The sequence below is a fragment of the Halichoerus grypus genome, chromosome 2, assembly GCF_964656455.1.
Source record: "Halichoerus grypus chromosome 2, mHalGry1.hap1.1, whole genome shotgun sequence".
In the NCBI taxonomy this organism is placed as follows: Eukaryota; Metazoa; Chordata; class Mammalia; order Carnivora; family Phocidae; genus Halichoerus; species Halichoerus grypus.
This window is the reverse complement of record NC_135713.1, coordinates 207,144,526-207,164,697: the sequence shown is the minus strand read 5'-3', so window position 1 is coordinate 207,164,697 and position 20,172 is coordinate 207,144,526. Positions and strand designations below refer to the sequence as shown.

The window sequence follows — 20,172 nt, the reverse complement described above, 5'->3', positions numbered from 1 at the left end:
AGAGTGAACACAGAGAATCAGGCCAGCTCAAGCTACATGCTCCCTCACCAGGGCAGCTGAAGACAGAGGTCTCCCGGGGACCATCTAAACCCCAACTAACTGTGCCTGCTCCTGGGACCCCTGGGCCACACTGGGGTCAGGTGTAAGTGAGTGTAGCTGAGTAGCAGCCACTTCAGACCATTCTTCCTGCACTGAAGCAGCTTCTAATGAAACCCCAAATGGCAATAAAACATGTAGGAGTTTCTTTGCAACTCAGGTCTGATTTAAATCGGAGTTAGTCCTAACAGTAAAGAAAATTTACCCCAGAGATCTGCCAGCATATTTTAAACTCTAAAAGTCTCCTCTAACCTTGCAGCAATTCCAGAGAGAACCCAAGGTCATAGGAACCTTGAGCATCTGAGATGGGGGTCCTCCTGCTGGACCTTCCCGTGCCTCCTCATAGCTAAGGGCTCAGTCTTCCCTTGCCTGTGACGGAGGGAAGGAGAAGCACATACATGCATGAGCACACGCACACACACACGCACAGGACTCCAGAATGGGAGGGGATGCGTAAGGGAGAGCTTAGAAAAGTCGGTATAAACCTATAAACACATCGGGTGAGGCAGACGGTCACCAAGCGAAGAGAGAGGTGCTTTCTTGCACCCCTCAGCTAAGAGCCCACACCAGCGCTCCATTGGAAATGTCTGGCTGTGTCCTGACCACCAGTGAGTGGTGAAACCCTCCTTCCCCTCCACTCATCTCTACGGTGTAGAGATAAGAGCACAAATCAGAGCATTCTTTCATCCATCGCGGCCCGTGCTGCCAAGGGGGCACTCGGCAGCCAGAGGATGTTTAAGTCATTTAGCCAAGCCAAATGGGACGAGCTGCTTCCTCCTCTGGTCTGCAAAGCAGGCACCTGCACTCCTTATGAGGCAGGAGCCCCTCATTCCCCCGAGGACAGCTCTCGGACCAGCCTCCCTCTCTCCCCTGCTGTGCTGACCTGCTCTCCCTGGGACGGACTCCATGCCCTGGCCTTCCTTGTCGCGGAGAAGCGATGGCTGACCTGAGACTTGGCTGAGCAGCAGATGAGCAGGTCTGACAGGTCCGTCCTTCCGGGCCCTGCCCACAGAGCCCGTGCCTTACGTTGGGTCTCCACGTATCCCTCAGGGGCCAATCCGTTCTCACGGCGGGGAGGACACGTGCAAGAAGTTTGTTTTGCTTTTGTATGAACCCTAGGAAGCCGCAGGTGGCGGTGATCCAGAGGATGATGGAGAATCTTGGGGTGCAGGGAACCTTCTCTCCTCTGGGAGTGTAAACCCCTCAGAAAAATCCTGGGAAGGTCAGGATAAATCTGGAGCTCCTCTTCGGTTCTCAGGATCCGTTGTGGGAAGCATCTAAGTAATTCCAACGGATCTGCCCAAAGTCAACATTTGATGACCGCTATTTGGGGTGAGACAAAAGTCTTGGCTGTTCTATGTCAGGGTAGATCGAGAATCTGGTCACTTCTCACCACTTGCACTGCTGTGCCCTGACCTCTGCAACGACCTCCCAGCCGCCTGCTGCCATGCCCCCCTTGCCAATTCTTCTGCCTGCAGAGCGTTCGAGGATGAGCCACGGCCTGTCGTTGCCTTCTGTCTACAAGTCCTCGCGTCCTCACCGAGACCCACAGGGCCCTGCTTATCTCGTACCTGCTGCCCTCATATCCATTTACCTGCTCCATACACAAGTGCTACTTGAAAGTCTTTGACAGCTCCAGGCACCCTCCAGCCCCAGGGCCTTTACACTTGTGGTTCCTTCTGCCTAAAATGCTCTTTTCTTTCCCTCCTCCTTCAGGACTCCATTCAAGAGCCATCTTCCCATTCTACTTAAAATCATGGACTCCCCACCCTCGTCCTCCCTCCCCTTTACCCTGCTTCATTTGTGTCTGTCGGAATCATTGCTTCTTAATATACGAAATGTTCCAGTTACTCGTTGGTTTCTTGCCTGCCTCCCCACTATGAGCCCGTAGCCTCCAGAGGACAAGTATTCTTGTCTCTCCTGTTCTCTGCTGCGTCCCCACCCCCCGAACAGTGATGCTCCATACACATGGGTTGGGTGAACGCGTAAACATTGGTCGGTGCCTGGTTCCCACTGAGGCAGAGACTAGTCAAGAAAGAAGAGAAGTTCGTGGCTCCATGGGCTGAGCAGGAAGGACCTTAAGGATTATCATCCCAGCAGACAAGGTCGTTCCCAAGGTCACACAGCTAGTTGATGGCAGAACAGCAACCAGAACCCAAACCTCCTCCTGGTGAGAAGGACAAGGCTGTGGCCGCCTGGGAGGAGCAGGCGAGAGCACAGATCGGAGGTCAGACTCGGACGCGGGCTCTCAGCCCAGAGTCGTGGAGCTGCCGCCCGCCAGCTGTCCTCTGAGGCAGGATATTTAAACTCCTGAGGCTTGGCTTTCTTTCCTCTCCGGTTAATAGTGGCACACCTATATCAGAGTGGGAAAGCACTTCTCACCATGCCTGGTGCATGGAAAGTTCTAGATAGCTATAAAAAACTCAAGGAAATGCCATCATCCTAAGTCAGAGAGGAGGCCAGTGGCGGGTGCCGAAGGTGGCTCTGCAGTAAGGAACAGAAATACCGAGAGCTGCAGGGACAGAGTTGAGGGAGCCCCCAGTTCCCAAAGGGCCATGAGCACAGGAGGGCGAAAACCATTTCTTAGTCACCATGGCATCGTCAGGTGGACCCCGACTGACGATTTTCCCACACTTCCAAGGTCAAGAAAGCGGTATTTCTGGTGACCTTGGTTTGGTTGAAAGAGTGTCTTCTGGAGGAACTCGCAAGGGGTGGGGTGGGGTGGGGGGCCCTGGTGGCATGGGGACAGCACCACCTAGTGACCACATCCCATAGCAGCGGTCAGTAGTCACTGTGAGCTGCCCGGGGCCAGCCACAGAGCACCTGTGGGTGACACTTTATCCATAAAATGTAGGGAGCTTGAGTGGGGGGCTTCTGGGCTTGCCTTGCAATCAGGATGCTGGCAGCAGGTGGAGATGCCGTGCCAGGCACGTGAAGGTCCAGAGAACTGGAGTGCAGGTGGAGGACGGGGCGACTGGCCCCACTGCCCTGCAGGGCCAGGTTCCGGGTGGAGGCTGACCTACCATAAATGGGGACTATGCTTCTTCGCTCTTCTGACGAATGCTGGGGAGAATTCCAGAATTTCTAGGCGGGTTCTCGACCCCACGCTGGAGAAGACTGAGTGCGTGTCCCCGGGGCGGGGCGGGGCTGGGCGGGGCTGTGAGGCTGGCCTCTGGCGTACAGACCGGGCAGCGTGGACCCCACACCCACCTCTGGCCCGCGCCAACGCCGAGAGTGGGTTGAGGAGGGAAGGAAGCAGCCATTCCCCCAGGAGCAGGTAAAACCGGTCATTCTCTGTTGGTTTTCATATTCATACACGCAACCACCGGCCTGTCAACCCCACTTGCCTGTCTAGGCGTCTCAGATCTAACCCAGCTAAATCAGGTGAAATTCACACAATAGGACATTGACCATTTTCTTTTATTATTTATTTATTTATTGTTTTGAGTAGGCTTCATGCCCAGCGTGGGGCCCGAACTCACAACCTTGAGATCAACAGCCGCACGCTCTACCGACTGAACCAGCCAGGTGCCCCTAAGATTAGCCATTTTAAAGTGAACCATTCTGTGGCATTTAGCTCATTCACAGTGCTGTGCAAACGTCACCTCTAATTACAACACATTTTTGTCCCCAAAATGAAGCCCTATATAGGCCCATTGAGCAGCTCCTCCCCCCATCTCCTGGAACCACTAATCTACTTCTTGTCTCTATGGATTTGCCTCTTCTGGACATTTCATAGAATCGTACATATGTGAACTTTTGCATCTGGCTTCTTTCGCTCAGCATAGTGGCTGAATGATTCCACCCGTTGTGTGGATGGACCACGTTGTGTTTATCTACTCATCCCTCCACGGACATTGGGCTGTTCCCACCTTCTGGCGATCGTGAGTCGTGCTGCCATAAACCGGTGCGCACCTGTACTCCTGGGGTCTACTGATCTATTAACTTTGCCCCCAGGCAACCCTCCACTGCTGTCCTATGGCCTCCCCATCTCTCTGCGGCCACTCAGAATGCTCACACCAGAAACCCAGGAGTCCATCTTAGTCCTCTTGAGCCTTGACAGCCCCTGCCCGCCCCATACATCACCCCAACCTCTCCCCAGTCCTCCTCTCCCCATCTCCACTGCTCCGGCTCTGGCAGCTGCCACCACCTGTCCAACAGGGCTCTGCGGCCCCTTGGGCCAGCCTCTGGACCTCTTGCCTCAGCCAGGTCATCTTTCTAAACCGCTTATCAGAATGCATTCCTCTCTTCCCAAAGAAAGACCACCCTGAAGTGACTCCTGTGGCCACCAGAAGGAATTTAAACTCCACTCACATCCTGTGAGACCTTTTATGATCTGGCTTTGCTCTCCTCTTCTCCAAACCCCACACTTGCCCATGTTCATGATGCCACAGCCACCTTGGCTCTCTGTCTGTTGATTGCACCAATCCCCTGCCTGTCCGGGAGTCTTCACACTCATGGTCCCTTCTTCCTGGAACACTCCTCCCTGGGGTGTTGCCATGGCCACCTCCCTTAATAATGTACGGGGCACCGTCCTCCAGTCACCTGGTAAATCAGCGACCCACTAACTCTCTTCCACGTTGCTTTTTTTTGTTTTGTTTTCCATCACGCAATTCTAAAACCTGCAATTATCTAACTGGTTTACATGATTTGTAGGGCTTGCCCTCCTACGGAACACAAGCTCTGCGAGGCAGTGCCGTCTGTCCTGTCCACTGCCCCTTCCTGCACCAGAAAGATGCTCTTGTACTCCTGCCGCCCAAATGCTGGACACCAGCAGTGTGTAGTCTCGGGTCCAGCCAGTGGGTTCTGGAGCTTAGTAAGCTGTCCCCCCGACTAGGTGGGGCTAGAGAGGTCCATGCCTCTCTAGTGTTTACCCTGTAATACCTGGTGGTGGGCAGGGACCTCTGGCAGGAAGTCCATCTTCGGGGACAGCCCCTCGGATTCAGGGTATGAACCCCTGTGGTGATGATTCATGGGAGCCCAGCCCAGCAGCACTACACCCAAACCTCCTTCTGCCCCTGGACAAGACTAGCCACTTTGTCTCCACCCTGAGGCCAACACAGGTAACAGAGAAAAGAAGCAGGTGGGCTCCTGTGGTGTAGCCCACAGATCTGTTCCCGTCTTCCCCGTTGCTCTGGGATGAGCTCGGGGATCTCCCAAACAGCCAGATCCATCCTGCGTTCCTCCTGCCCTCTTGCTCCACACATCCAGGCACACCTACTATGTGCTGGACGGTGATGGGGAAAAAACAGACATGGGACCCTGCCCTCCCTGCGATTAGTCTAATCAGGTAAGGTAACCTCCCTCCCCCAAATATAAAAGTGTGGGAAGTGAGGTGCAGGAGACAGAGGAGTTTTACACCCAAACAGAAATGGGTGGGTCCCCTGTGGTGACCAAAAGTCCTGGGATGAGGGGCCCAGGGGTGATAAGCCCTCTAAATCCATGTTTTAGGGGACTCAGAGTGGGGCCATTTCTAGTCTGCACCTTCTAGCTGGAATTGTAATTGAGGTTTCTGACGGAATGGAAACATTAATCTGGATGTTCAAGCAGTGGACTGGTTACTGACCCCCAAGCTGGGCTGTCAATTCCTGTGTTGTACGTAGATGCTTACGCCCAACACAACATAGCTTCGTGGGGCAAATATTTTCACAAATAGAGCAAGTAACTAAAGCATGTTCTCAATACACAACTGACTAGATTATACTTCCTACCGGTGATAAGGCAAAACCAGCTTCAGATCTACTGACCCTGCGGTGTGCGTTGCATAGGCTGTGAAAACTGGTGCAGTACTGGAGCAGGGAAGCCTCCCCAGAGAGGGACTCTCTCCCAGCTGCAGTCGCCAGGGGCCGTCTGTCCTACGTAATAAAAACACGGCTCTGCTGCGATCTATTGAACCCACTTCCAGCTCCGAGCTCCCTAGAGTGGATTTACCCTCTTTATCCTCCCAGAGGCCTCGTGGTCACCAAGGGGAACCTGCCTATTATATTCGGGTGCAGCCCCTGCCGTGTCCTGCACCTCACTTCACAAACTGTATTTTGGGGGAGGGTGTCATCCTATCGGATTAGATTAACCTCAAGGACAAAGACCAAGTCGGCCTTGTTCCCCATTGTTCCCGGTGAGCACTGTTCAGGAGAGATTGCACCGACAACCACCCCCCTATCCCCAAAGCTCGTGTCCTTTTCATGGACTCTGGCCTACAAACTCAAAAAGTTATTGGCCCCAAACAAAAGGAAGAGGCTTTTAAGATGTGTGTTCAAACACGGCTAAAGAACATTGCCAGGAAAATGGCATAAAAGTGTGAAGGCTAAAGACAAGCCTCGGTGGATGGTGAGTAAGATGAAAAATCTGAACAAGTGCAGAGAGGCAATCATCCTCTTCACACTTAGTAGGAATGCAAGGATTTTTTTCTCTCCTCATTGATACCACAACTTGTAAAGTCAGTAATCTTCAATTTACTCTTTCCCCCACTCTTGGCAAGGCTAAGTACCTAGAGCAGCGCTGTCCCACAGGAATATCATATACAGTGTAATTAAAACATTCTAGTAGCCATATTTTAAAAACAGGTGCAATTAATTGAAATCACATATTTCGTGTAACTCAGTATATCTAAAATACAGTCATTTCAATAGACAGTCAATGTAAAGGTTATTCACGAGATATTTTACATTCTTTTCTTACAGTTTTGAAATCCATGTGCATTTTACAACACGGCCCGAGAGCACAGCTTGCAAAACAGTGTGTACAACCTCAGAGGGGGCCCCAGATAATCCTTTGTGGAGCAAGAGGACATAACAACTTACATTTTATTTTAAAGTCTAAGAAAGAAAGCCAGCTTTAGAAATATTTAATATTTGACGAATACCAGCATTCTTACTAGGCGTGTTTATCAGGTCAACCACCTTGTAGCATTTGGACATATTCTGCCCGTAGGGCCAGAGCTTCAGGAGAAGCCCGCCCTCATTGACTTGTTTGCTGTCAACATTGCAACCCACTGCACTCTGCATGTGGCTGGTTTAGTGGATGAAGCATTTATCCACTTTTAACTAAATTAACCTTCACAACAGGGGAGCGTTCAAACACCCCTGGAGAGATGTGGTGGATTAAAGACGTGCCCAGTCATGCGAGCCAAGCACACAGTGAAAAAGCGAGTGTAACCCTCGCGAAGTTAAAAGCGCGACTCTGGATCTCGAACACGGGATGAAGCCAGGTCAGGAGGTGACGCGGGTCCAGGGGCGAGCAGGGAAGCCCGCCATTAGGGGCACTTAGGGAAGTCTAGGGTCAGACGCAGGACCGGCTCCCGCGCACAGGGAAAAGCCAAGCCCTCCGGGGCCCCCTTCCTGGGCAGGCGTGTCTGCGCCCCCCGCCCACAGGGGGCCCGGCAGCTGCAGGTGCAGCGCAGCCCGGGGGCGTGCCCGGGGCGCTCCCCTCACACACTCGACCGCGCCGGGGCTCTCTTCCTTAGGGTCTTAAAACCCGGCCACCTCATCAGAGCTGGTAGCAAGGCTTTCCAAAAGGAGACCGTTTGCGTGAGGTTTTCCATCGGGCGCCAGCGCTGCCTTTCCCGCGGCGAGCGGGCGCCCTCCACCCGAGCCGGGGACCTTGGCGGAATGAGGGTGCGGACGGGGCTCCTCGCTCGGTGGCGGCCGTCAGCTGGGAGCTCCAGGCCCGCTAGCCCGGCGACAAAGACGCAAGCAACCACGACTGGGTAACCCACTCAAATCCCATTCCCATGCGCCTCCGCCGTAGTTATAGGAGCTGGGCGGTGCCCCGCCCCCGGCGAGATCCTGCGGGAGCTTAAATCGCGCGAGAGCGGCAGCAGCACCGCCCCTCTCCCTCAATCCCGCCCCGTCTCCCTTTTCACGTGGAGAGAAGCTCGCGGCCCCCGACGCACGCCCGTACGCACGCGCGCGGTGGCGTCAGTTCCTGGCGCCGGCCGCGCGGGGCCCTGCTTCCGCTTTCCGCTGCGGCGCGCGCTCCGCTCTCAGCGGACTCGGGATCATGGCGGCCACGGCCACGATGGCGACCTCGGGCTCGGCGCGGAAGCGGCTGCTCAAAGAGGAAGACATGACCAAAGTGGAATTCGAGACCAGCGAGGAGGTGGACGTGACGCCCACGTTCGACACCATGGGCCTGCGGGAGGACCTGCTGCGCGGCATCTACGCCTACGGTCGGGGACCGCGGGGCGCGGGCGGGAGGGCGGGGGCGGGGCGGGGAGGGAGTCCCGGGGCCAGTGATGGGTTCGGCGCGTCGTCCTGGGTGCACAGCACCTCGCTGGGCCCGGCGAGGGCTGTGAAGTCTTCGGGCGCCGGGGGGTCACTCCTGCAGCGGATAACAGGCTTGTATCCAGCAGGTGCTAGGGACCCGCGCTGTCTGGGCCCTGAGGATTTAGCACTGAACCCCGCAGGCTCGTGCCCCAAGGGAGCTTAAGTGACTTCGGGCAGAAGCGCAGCCTGGAGCCGAGCTTGCTTCAGGCAGTGGTGATGGCTGCGAAGGGGCAGGGTGAGGGGAGTAGTGGGGCTGACCGGTAAGGGGGCTCCCAGGAGGGGCTGATATTTGAGCTGAGGTCTGGATTAAGGAGCCCGTTGTGAGAGGACCGGGCAGAGGGAGCAGCTGGTGCCAGGGCCCTGCAGCTCTGAGTCGGATGCCTTCGGGAACAGAAAGAAGCCCTCCGTGGTGGGAGCCCAGGGCGACTTTGGAGCAGCAGGCAGGGCCAGATCTTGCAGAGCATCCTCTGAGGTGATGAAGAGCTTGAATTTTATTTCTAAGTGCAGTGCGAAGCCATTGGAGGGTTTTAAGTAGGGGAATGACACGGTCAGATTTGCACTTTCGGAGGTTATTCTGGGAGTGTGGATTTAAAGAGAGGTGAGGCAGGGGAGGAAGGAGGGACGTGAGTCCAGGAGAGAGTTGATGGTGTTGAGGTGGACATGGGTTGAATGTGAGCAGCAGGGGAAAGAGGATTCCTGGATGTTGTGAGCACCTGGTGGGTGGTGCTGCCATTTGCGTAGGTGGGGAGCACTTGAGGGAGGCAGGTGAGTCTGAGGGGCCTGTGAGCCGTCTGGTTGGAGATGTCGGGAGCCTGGGAATAGGTGGGGTTGCGGATGCAGATGGGAGTGATCAGCATCTTTGCCTAACGCGTGGGACTAGGCCGCGTTTTACCCAACAGTCCTTGATATTACCACAGTTTAGAGGGAGCAAGGGGATGGGAGGTGAGAAGTGCCATTGCTGCCGAGCCGGGCGGTGAGGCTGACAGTCCTGCCTGCCTCTTGGCATCCAGGACATCCCTGCCCCAAACACTGTTTTTAGTTCCCCATCCATGTGCCTGGTCATCACGAGGGTTTTAAATCATCTGTTACAGTTTTAATGTTAGACGGGGAATCCGTACTACATTTTAAAAGACTACCCAGAAGAAACTAAAATAAATACATCTTTTGTACATAAACTTCTGTGTACCTGGAAGATAACATTTACTCCTTCAGAGTAGCCTCATTCTTTGGTAATGGCTGTGTTGGAGGGAGTGGGGTCGTAGTTCATGAGGCTGCATCACACGTGGAAGGAGCACAGCGTGGACCCCCCACAGAACCACCCAAGCCGTGGAGTCAGCGCCGATGTAGCGGCATGAACAGCGTCCAGACTGATCCGGCGAGGAAAGGGGTGGCTACAGTGCTCCTGGATTCATTTTCCACTCTCGTACTTTAAAAAGTAGTGGAAACAGTAAAAAGCGATGCAGGGTGTTGTAACATCAGCACAGAAGGAGTCGGGGTAAAAGGCGAGCCTCTCCCACCCATTCTCAGGAGGACCACCATTAACATGTTGGGGTTTTTTTTAGTAATCTAACTGGGGTCTCTGGATTCTACAACGATGTTTCTTTTATAGAGATTTTATCTGTACAAATAAGATTCATGTTAGTTTAAAAATACAGTTCAGCCCAATTCATTCAGCTGCTGTTTCTTGAGAGCTCCGGTGTGTTGGATTTTGGGTTCGGAGGGGTGAAGGTGGGGCCTTAAAGATACCCATCTGTGCACCAAGGAGCTTCCAGTGTCCTCGTGGTTAGAACTAACTTTCTCTGTTTCTTTTTACAGGTTTTGAGAAACCGTCGGCCATCCAGCAGCGAGCCATCAAGCAGATAATTAAAGGCAGAGACGTCATTGCTCAGTACGTCCCTGGCACCGATTGGGGTTGGGGGCTAGTTAGCTGAGTGCGCTGGGAGGGCCGCTCTTCTCTTCCACAGACTCGCCGCCAACCCTTCCCTGGACTTTAGCCGCAGGGTGTCTTGTTTTTTGTTTTTGTGTGCTTTACTCTAGAAAGCTGTTGTACTTTCAGCCAGCTTTATTTCTCGGTTGGCATGTGGAATGATTTATAATACTCTCTTAATGGCTTTATTCCTGATTTGCCTTAATTTTAAAGACTTGTTTACAAGAAAAATTATTTTTGGAAGACGGTTTTGGTCCCAAATTACAGAAGAGCATTACATTTTTTAAAAAGGGAATCTCTCTTTTTCTGCCCCCTGTAACACTTGTCAGGGTTATAGACCCTGCAGCTCCGACCGCCCCTGATGCAAGAGCTGCATCTGCTGGCCTTCCCGCCGTGACACTGTGCGGAGTCCCACCCCTTGCCGTGAAGGTGTTGGTCCCCTTGGGGAGGTGGGCGTCTGGTCGGAAGAAGCTGCCCAGGTGCTTCTGCAGCCCGCCCCTCGGAGCGCTGCTGAGGGTCGGGGGGTGAGAGTGGGACCAGGTAGCCCGTCCTTCTTCACCCCGTACCTGTGTTTTCTTTCTCAGATCGCAGTCTGGTACAGGCAAAACTGCCACCTTCAGCATTTCTGTTCTCCAGTGTTTGGATATCCAGGTAATCTGCCGCTCTGCAAACGAACCTTCCTTTAATCCTAGGAAGTACTTCCTTTTCTCCTGTAATTGCAGTGTTCAAAAAGGATAGTTTTTAAAAATGTCTATTTAGTTGTACGGACTCAAATTTTTTAAGGTACTCTGAACTGCACGCTAATATGAGAGCTAACTAACACTCTGTCATAAATTCCTTGTCATTTAAATGGGGAGGTATTTTAGGGGACATTCTTGTCTGCAAGCAAGAATCCTGCCCAGTGTACCCCACGATTGCTGGGTTCACACTTGAACTTATATTCGGGTCCGTTTATCTCCATTAGAAATGAGATGTGGGGCTAACACATGGTAACGTTCAAAACAGATCTGCATCCGACTGAGGGTTCTCTGTTTCCTGACAAATTATTTTACCAGGTTCGCGAAACCCAGGCTTTGATCTTGGCTCCAACGAGAGAGTTAGCTGTACAGATCCAGAAGGTGAGCCGGCGGCAGGTGGTGCCGTGTCCGCGAGCGCTGCTTCTAGTTCAGCTGTAAAAGGCTGGCCGGTTGGTTCAATCTAATCCTACTTTTCGGTTCCTTCAAATTCTGTTTTCTGATTCCTGACATTTTGTCATAAATCATCGTTACAGGAGTTGCTGGTTTATACTAAGTTATTTTTAGTGTAGCTGGTGTGATTCCAATAGTTTTTTGTAGTCTCAGAATTGTAATTTTTTCAACAGAAATCCATTTTAGTAAAATAATTGTAGTTTTTGTACTTAACAGAGTAAAGACTTGATATATATTAAGGTGTTAATATTGTCTTTAGGTGGCTAGGATTATGAATTTCATGCATTTCTGGGGTATTTTTGTAATTAAAATGTATTGTTTGTGTAATAAGAAACCAGTAAAATTGGGGCGCCTGGGTGGCTCAGTTGTTAAGCGTCTGCCTTCGGCTCAGGTCATGATCCCAGGGTCCTGGGATCGAGCCCCGCATTGGGCTCCCTGCTTGGCGGGAAGCCTGCTTCTCCCTCTCCCACTCCCCCTGCTTGTGCTCTTTTTCTGTCTCTCTCTGTCAAATAAATAAAAATCTTGAAAAAAAAAAAAAAAGAAGGAAACCAGTAAAATGAACTTCATTTTGGCACAGAAAAGCCTAGAAGAGGGAGGGTGGGTCTTTTTGTAGTTTTATGGCGTAAATAATACTTGGGTCATCTTACATTGGAGTAGAGATGACCTGCACTTTGGGGAAACTCTGAGGTCTCTGGCTTCAGTGTGGTCCTGAGGGCACGCCCCGGATGTGACCCCTGTTCTAATTCAGGGCTTGCTCGCTCTGGGGGACTACATGAACGTGCAGTGCCACGCCTGCATTGGGGGCACCAACGTGGGGGAGGACATCAGGAAGCTGGACTACGGGCAGCACGTTGTGGCCGGCACACCCGGGCGTGTCTTCGGTAAGCACTTTTGTCTGTAACAGTCGTGCAGTGGGTAGTGTTTGTAAGACACGCTCGAGTGACCCAGCACTGTTCTCCGTTTGCTGTGCTGCGTGCTGGAGTGTTGGGGTGACGTGTAAGTGGACAGAAGTCCCTGAAATGCTTTGAAACCAGGTGGAGTGGCTGGCTGCTTCCTCGTAGCCTGAGGTCTAATGATTTCACACTGATTCTACAGACATGATTCGGCGCAGGAGTTTGAGGACACGTGCCATCAAGATGTTGGTGTTGGACGAGGCCGATGAGATGTTGAATAAAGGTATGAGTCACAAAAGCCTAGATGTCTTCCTGACCTTGAACTGTTAACGTGTTCACGACATAGAGTTGAAACGTGGAGCGAATGCAAATATTGCCGGTGTCAGCAGAAAGCCTCGTGCCCTGGGGGCGGCTGGGGACGTGAAATGTGCACCTTGCTCTTCTCACCGGGGGCGGGGGGCGGGGGGTGCGTGAGGCCCGTGGCAGCCAGAACCCCGGCATCTCTGCCCAGACTGCGTCTGGGGCTCGGCACTGACGGAGAGGCGTGCGCTCGAGATGGGCGGGTAGAGATGTCTGCCGTGGGCGGTGGGGGCGCAGGAGTGTGTCAGGGAAGCTGGTTTTGTGGCAGTGGGTATTGTGTTTAGATACTCTATTTATTTAACTAGTCTTACTGGTTGTCTAGGCTGGTTTTATTCTTTCACCAGTTGATAAGATAAATTTCTGGACTTATATGTGTACTTTCTAGGTTTTTAATGTGTTTTAGCAAAATGTCTTAGGACAGATATGTGGTGCCCCTCAGTGATGACAGCTGGGGCATTAGTCTGTGGTGGGGAAACACGTCATGAAAATGTCACCTTGTTACATTGTCCTCCCGCTCGCCCTACCTGCACACCCCCCCCCCCCCCCCGGCCCGGTCTCCCGCATCATACCAGGGGGTTGGTGGGGTGCCTCCCAGACGTCGGGGTCACCCGGGTGGAGGAGGCGCTAACCAGCAGTGCAGGTGGGGTTCTCGGGGGTTCTCCTGGTGTCCAGGTCCCCAGGGGCTGCTCTTGAGCTGGGTGAGACGCACAGCTACTGCAGGGCCCGCGGGGCTTCCTTAGTGTCTGAGGAAGCTGTGGCTGCCGGTCGCTCCTTGTGCTCCCGTCCCGTGGGCAGCACTTCTTGGGGTGAGGTCTCTGGACCAGTAGTGTCCACGTCCTCTGGGAATTTGTTAGAAAGGCAGATCTTGGGCTCTGTCGTTTGTGTGATCACAGCCTCGAGGTCTGTTGGGGGCCCTGGGAGGCTGGGCATTGTCACACGCTCACCTGCTGACCCCATCCTGCCCAGGGTGGGCAGAGTGGTGGCATGGTGACCTGTGGGCCAGGTGCCACGGATTGAGTGTAGTTGATGCATGATGTCCTAGTTTCCAGTACACAACTATAATGATTTCGTATGTGGGAGTTGTTTTATAACTGGAAGATTGTTTTATAAAAATCCAGATCTCTGGATTCTCTTAAATGTGGCAGATGTGGCCACAGTGGACGCAGGTCGTCCCAGGGCAGCAGCAGCTGGGACTGAGCCTTGACTGCCAGCAAGCGTGTGAGCTTGTGGGCGACCCAGCACTGGGTTTCTGTTGCTCTTAACTGTCGGCACCCCGGCCTCTTGGGGTGGAGCCGTGACCCCCAGAGCCTACCGGGGAGGGGCAGGGAGCGGCAGAGGGGCAGGGAGCATGGCTTTCCCGGCTCTGTGGAAGAGAGTCCGTGTACAACCTCACACCTCACGGTCGCCGCTTGTGTCAAAGTGTGAGCCTTCAGAATTCACCGTGCCTCGTCCTTTGTCCCAGGTTTCAAAGAGCAGATTTACGACGTGTACAGGTACCTGCCCCCAGCCACGCAGGTGGTACTCATCAGCGCCACGCTGCCTCACGAAATCCTGGAAATGACCAACAAGTTCATGACGGACCCCATCCGCATCCTGGTGAAGCGGTAGGAATGCCCTGCTTCTGGGTGGTGCGAAAACATAGCCGCATAGCTTGTACCTGGGCCTGAAAACGTGAAAATTCTTATTTTCTGTTTTGAAGCGCCAGCTTATGTATGTGCATTCTCTCTTGGCCCAGTAATTCCAAATTTATCAACTAGCTGATGGTGTTTGTCCATCAGTGTTGTGGGAGTAAAATACATAATCCGAGGGATAGCGGCCGTTGAAGGCTGAGACTGGTCGGCGTGTGGCCCATGTGGCGGAAGTGTTGACTGCTGGGAGGGCTGCGGCCGGGAGGGGCGGGGGCCGCCGTGGGGCAGGCAGGCGCCAGGAACCGTGCTTGGCTTGTGTGCGCCCGCAGACCTCGGTGGAAGAATGTGTTCACCGGACTTGTCTTTGTCTTCCAGTGATGAATTGACTCTAGAAGGCATCAAGCAGTTTTTTGTGGCGGTGGAGAGGGAAGAGTGGAAATTTGACACTCTGTGTGACCTCTACGACACGCTGACCATCACTCAGGCGGTCATCTTCTGTAACACCAAAAGGAAGGTATGCAGCCACCTTGAGCTGTTCAGTGTCCTTCGGGCCCAAACGGAAGGTTGGTTCTCATAGGAACGCCGGTCAGCCCTTCTCCTTAGAGGCTCAGGAGCGAACACTCGGGCGTGTCCGGTGGACTGTGCGGAAGTGTTGATGCTGGTCCCACGAGCGAAGGCTCGGGAGTCACTGGTTTTAGGTGGGCCCCGGGCCTGCGTTTTGTAGGCTCCCAAGTGATGCTCGTGTGCAGGTGCAGCGGAGAGCCCCGGCGGCTTCCTTGAAACAGGGAAAGGAGTTGGGCCACCTTCCAAAAAAGATGGGAATTTAAATTTCAAATGAGAACAGTGAGAGAGTCTTTTTTTTCCCTTGAGAAATTTATATGGAACAAATAAGAGGAGTTTTGCCCTATATGTGCTAGGGAAAGTGCAGTTTTCTGCACGTCTAGTGAAGATCGGTCTGAGTTTTAAGAGCACGTGCGCTGTGCACATTCACGTTGGTTCTGCCGTAGGCGATTGCCGTAAAATCCAGAACACACCATCTGGTTTGGTTTCCGAGCTTACGGTGGCGTCTGCTGGTTTGACGTGCAGGTCGACTGGCTGACAGAGAAGATGAGAGAAGCCAACTTCACGGTCTCGTCCATGCACGGGGACATGCCGCAGAAGGAGCGCGAGTCCATCATGAAGGAGTTCCGGTCCGGCGCCAGGTGGGCCGGCTCCTCCCTCAGCACCCGGTCCCGCCGGTGGTGTTCCCTGGGCCCTCCGTCCGCGGCTGTGCCGGGTTCCCCTCACGCTCCCGGCTGTGGTGGGGGCTGCCGGGGTGCCCTGGGCTAGGCTGAGTGGTGGCGGCCTTCACTGGGTAGGTCGGTCGCCTTATTTGAAGCATGTTTCTTCGTTGCCGGGTAAGGAGATTTTCTGTTCTTCTGTTCATCTTTCCATGATTGGTCTTTGGCTTAATCCCACTGTGGTCAGAGAACGTGCTTTGTTGACTTGTATTCAGATGTGCTTGGTGGCCCAGCGCACGCTCCCCTTCCAGACGCTGCGTGTGTGCGTGCACGCGCAGGCTGAGCGCCGTGGGGTGCCCTGGGGGTGCTCCGCATCCTCGCCTCTGTCTCGTAACCGTCCCGTCGGCATCGCGAGGGCCGTGGATGCGGTTCTTGGAGGCTCGGCGAGCTCCTGCCAGATGTGTCCTAAGGCCGGGCCTGCGACGCGGCATCACTGTTGGCGGAGGCGCAGCTTTCGTCACAGAAGCGTCTGTCTCCCATCCTGCTGTGATGCAGCCACGGCGGCCGCGGCCGGTCCTGTCCCCCCCGGGCACCCTCACACCCTCCGCCTCCCGTTGGTGGCCGGAAGCTGCGGCGTCCTCGGTGTGCGCGGCCCGCAGCGTCCCGGTTTGGGTTTTCCTGCAGTCCGGTGGTGGTCGTGGTCTTTTAATAGGAGCCACTGCTCTGGTTTTATTAACGCCGACGCTGGTAGGTGTGGTTTAAACCGGCTGTGTCGTAAGTGCGTTTTGTTTTTCATATTCTCTAATTCCTTTATTTCTTTATTTTGGATTCATTCTTACTGTTACTCCTTCTCCCCAGTTCTGATTTTGGAAAATGTTCCTACCTTCATGAGTTGAGTAGCCTCCTTAGCACAGCGCGTGTGTCCGTGCTCAGCACCTGTCGTGATGGGCACTGGGGCCGCCGTCCCTGCCCACAGAGGCTGGAAGTGGTGCCGTCAGACCCTGCCCTTCTGTGGAAACTCCACACGACATCTTTGCCTGACAAAGTGTATTTACGTTCAGACACGTATTCACTTGTTTCTCTTTTCCTTTGTCTCTGACCTTCTGTCTGGATGGGTTTCCTTCTCCCTGAAGAACGTCTTCATGTATTTAATTTGGGGCCGCCAGTGACCAGATGTGGGTTTTAGTTCGTCTGGAAGTGTTTGCTTCACTGTGAAATGCCTCCTTCCGTTGTCTCGAGAGAGGGATTTGCTGAGAGAATTCTGGGTTACGGTTGTTCCCTTGTGAAGTCCCTGCTGCCCCCGCTGCTGTGTGTGCTGTTTTTCCCGTTTCCACCCTGATGTGTCTCGGTGTGGCTCTCGTCTTGGCTCCTGTCTGACAGGCATCTGACCTCTGAGCCCGGCCTCCCCTCCCGGCGCGGCTGGGGTCCTGTCCTCTCCCCCTGGGGCTGCGCGTGCAGGTGATGACGTGGCTGTGACACCGTCCTGTTCTGTTTTGAACTCTTGTCCCACGTTGTTGTCCCTTCATATTCTGAGTGCTCCTAGAGCAGTCGTGTCCGATAACCTATAATTCAAGCCATACGTATAATCTGGGATTTTCTGGTAGCCGCAGTAAAACAGATAAAAAGAAGCAGGTGAAGTTGATTTTTAATATATTTTATTCAACCCGATGTGGCATATTATTTCAACATTTTCAGCATTTAATTAGCATTAAAAATACAAATTAAGGTTTTTTTGCCTTCTTTGTGTTCTAAGTATTCAAAATCCTGTGTGTGTTTGACACAGCCAGACATCCGATTCCAGCACATTGCGGGTGCTCGGCCGGTGGTCTGTCGGGTCCTGTCCTGGCTGAAGGGCAGAGTGGTGCGAGTTGCAGTTCAGATTTGAACACACGCTGAACCCCGCACCGAAGTCACTGACGCTACCTTTCCTGACTCCTTGCTGGCAGAAGTAAAATGTATTTCCCAGTGATTGACAGGGGACTGGCTTTCGACAAATTAAATGCAGTACAGTGAGAGACACTTCAGTTGTCTTTATCAGTTGGTAGTGTGCAGGGACTCAGTACAGCTGCGGACGTGAAGTGCCCTTCTGCACGGGTCTGGTGCGGCGACCCCTCACATCTGCGGAGGGGGGGCCCGTGTGAGGATGACCCGATGTGTTTTCAACTCCTAGTCAGTCTAGGACCTTTTTTTTTTCCTTAAGATTTTATTTATAGGGGTGGGGGGAAGACCAGAGGGAGAAGGACAAGCAGACTCTGCTGAGCGCGGAGCCCGATGCGGCGCTACATCCCATGACCCTGAGATCATGACCTGAGCCGAAATCAGGAGTCGGATGATTCACTGACTGAGCCACCTAAGCGCTCTAAAACTTCTATGACTGAGGTGATTGCCTCAAATTCCTTCTCTTTTTGCAGCCGGGTGCTCATCTCCACAGACGTGTGGGCCAGGGGGCTGGACGTCCCGCAGGTGTCCCTCATCATTAACTACGACCTGCCCAATAACAGAGAATTGTACATACACAGGTAGGGGCGGGCTTCTCGGGGGTCTCCTTGTTGGTGGGTTTACTGACACCTTTCCTGCTGCGTTTACTGAAATGGTTTGTTCTGCTCTTGAAGAATTGGGCGGTCGGGCCGCTACGGCCGCAAGGGGGTGGCCATCAACTTCGTGAAGAATGATGACATCCGCATCCTGAGGGACATCGAGCAGTACTACTCCACCCAGATCGACGAGATGCCCATGAACGGTGAGCGGACGCCTGTCCCTGGTGTGGGGACCCTGGAGTCCCTTTCCTGTTCTCCTTCTGTTTTGGGGAAGTCTCTTGTGAGCCTCCGGTCAGAGTTGTGCGTTTTCATTGTGTTTGTATTACTCCTTAATACGTGCCTTTCTTCCTCTTAGTGGCTGACCTGATCTGAGGAGCCTCCGTGCTGATGGGGAGCTGGTGGCCGTCTGCCCGCCCTGTGCTCTGGTTGGGAGGTGCTCAGGGACAGCTTCTGGGTGACGGGGTGTGTGTAAACTCTCCGACAGCCCCCAGGATGAGCCCTTGGTGTTTTTTTCTTACCTACATGTAAATAACGCACTGCTCTGAGTTTTTTTCATTAAATGTTTAAGACTTTTACCATAAACCCTAATTTATGTTTCTTTCTTTCTTTTTTTTTTTTTTTTTAACATTTATTTAAGTAATCTTCACCCCCCCAACATGGGGCTCAAACTCACGACCCTGAGATCAAGAGTCACCTGCTCCACTGGCTGAGCCGGCCAGGCGCCCCTGTAATTTATGTTTCTTAAGATGCCCCCAGCTTTTCTGGTAACGTGCAGTGTGATCTGGGCAGCAGGTCAGGCCCTTCCCCCCCGTTCTCTAGTCTCTCAAATGGTAAACGGAAGTGGTAGAACTGCCCGCCTCTGCAGACTGCCCACGTTGGTCAGGATGATAGCGCCGCGCACTGTTCAGGGTCATCCCATGATTCTGATTGAAGGTGTTTGCGTTCGTACGGTTTATGAAGGGGACTTCCGGTATGAACTCCGTCCCGGGGAGACCGCCAGGGCCCAGAGGCAGTGCGTGCAGGCGCCTCCATGCCGGCAGCCGAGACTGACACCACAGCCCTGGCCACGCGCAGCCACGCTGTCTCCAGCCAGGACGCGGCAGCCGTCCCTGGTACCGAACCCCGTTTCTTATGGGCGGGAGGGAGGGAGTTCAGAGGTGGAAGAGTGGAGACCACAAATACGTGTCCCCAGCTCGGCCTTGTGTTTGTGCACCAGGTGCCGAGGGACACGATCAGGAGCCCTGGGCGAGTAACTGGAAGGACTGGCCCCCAGCCGTAGTTGTCCTGGCTTCATAAGCACAGCATGTTAACGGTGGAGGAGGAAGGGGTACACAAGGGGAGGAGATGGCGGGAAACCAACCGGAAGGTAAGACGCTTGAGAAGCTGAACTTAAGTGCCGTCTCGAAAAATAGGAATTAGAAAAACGCCGGTAGTCCCGAAAACCGTTCGACCTCGCAGGTGACTCGGATGTGATCCGTGGCTGTCAATAGGTACAGACTTTCTGGAAAGCAGCCTGGCTCTGAGCAGTGGGAGCAATTAAAATTGAGGGAGTACTTTTGCCTCAGGCAGTAGTCTGGAACGTAGACTGCACAAGTGCATTCCCCACAGTGTACTACGGCACTGGGGAGGGAAGTGAGTGCTCGGCCCTGGGGGCGTCGTGGGCGAGCGAGGACACTTGCAAGCAGGTGGGGGTTGTTGGGAGGGCAGCTGGAGTCAGCCCAGACAGGTGTAGCTGAGTCTCTTGGCAGCTGAGCATTGAGAGAAGCAAGGGGGCTGGTGTGCCCTGCTAGACACATGTTCAAAGCTATTCAACATTCAGCGTTGAGTATTCAAATACTCAGTAGCTATTTTTAGCGGTTAATAGCTAGACAGTGGAAATAACCCAAATATCCATCCGCTGGGAAGTCAAATACTCAGTAGCTATTTTTAGCGGTTAATAGCTAGACAGTGGAAATAACCCAAATATCCATCCGCTGGGAAGTGTGTACGTGCCCGCGATGGATATTATCTGGCGATTCAGAGGATCGTGTGTGACACCTGCCACAGCCTGGGGGAGCTTG

At 53.5% G+C, this 20,172-nt stretch overlaps 2 protein-coding genes across 2 annotated transcripts in view; one reads left to right on the top strand and one right to left on the bottom strand.

Moving 5' to 3' along the window:
* Positions 1-1,038, bottom strand: part of CARD14 (caspase recruitment domain family member 14) — a 28,263-nt gene extending 27,225 nt beyond the window's left edge. The window contains exon 1 of the mRNA XM_078066227.1: positions 980-1,038. The gene's annotated coding sequence lies outside the window, so the exon portion shown is untranslated. The remainder of the gene's footprint in view (positions 1-979) is intronic.
* Positions 1,039-8,033: 6,995 nt separating this feature from the next.
* Positions 8,034-18,700, top strand: EIF4A3 (eukaryotic translation initiation factor 4A3). Its single transcript, XM_036067397.2, has 12 exons — positions 8,034-8,263; positions 10,176-10,248; positions 10,872-10,938; positions 11,343-11,405; positions 12,223-12,355; positions 12,570-12,650; positions 14,190-14,331; positions 14,731-14,869; positions 15,442-15,557; positions 17,987-18,094; positions 18,188-18,315; positions 18,468-18,700. Exons 1-12 carry the CDS (start codon positions 8,095-8,097, stop codon positions 18,482-18,484), a joined length of 1,236 nt encoding a protein of 411 aa, XP_035923290.1. The 5' UTR covers positions 8,034-8,094; the 3' UTR covers positions 18,485-18,700.
* Positions 18,701-20,172: the final 1,472 nt, after the last annotated feature.

Excerpts from the sequence above, each read along its gene's own strand:
- EIF4A3 (XM_036067397.2), top strand. The coding sequence starts at position 8,095 with ATGGCGGCCACGGCCACGATGGCGACCTCGGGCTCGGCGCGGAAGCGG. Across the intron at positions 11,406-12,222 it reads TAGCTGTACAGATCCAGAAG|GGCTTGCTCGCTCTGGGGGA; the intron begins GTGAGCCGGCGG and ends GTTCTAATTCAG. Across the intron at positions 15,558-17,986 it reads GAGTTCCGGTCCGGCGCCAG|CCGGGTGCTCATCTCCACAG; the intron begins GTGGGCCGGCTC and ends CTCTTTTTGCAG.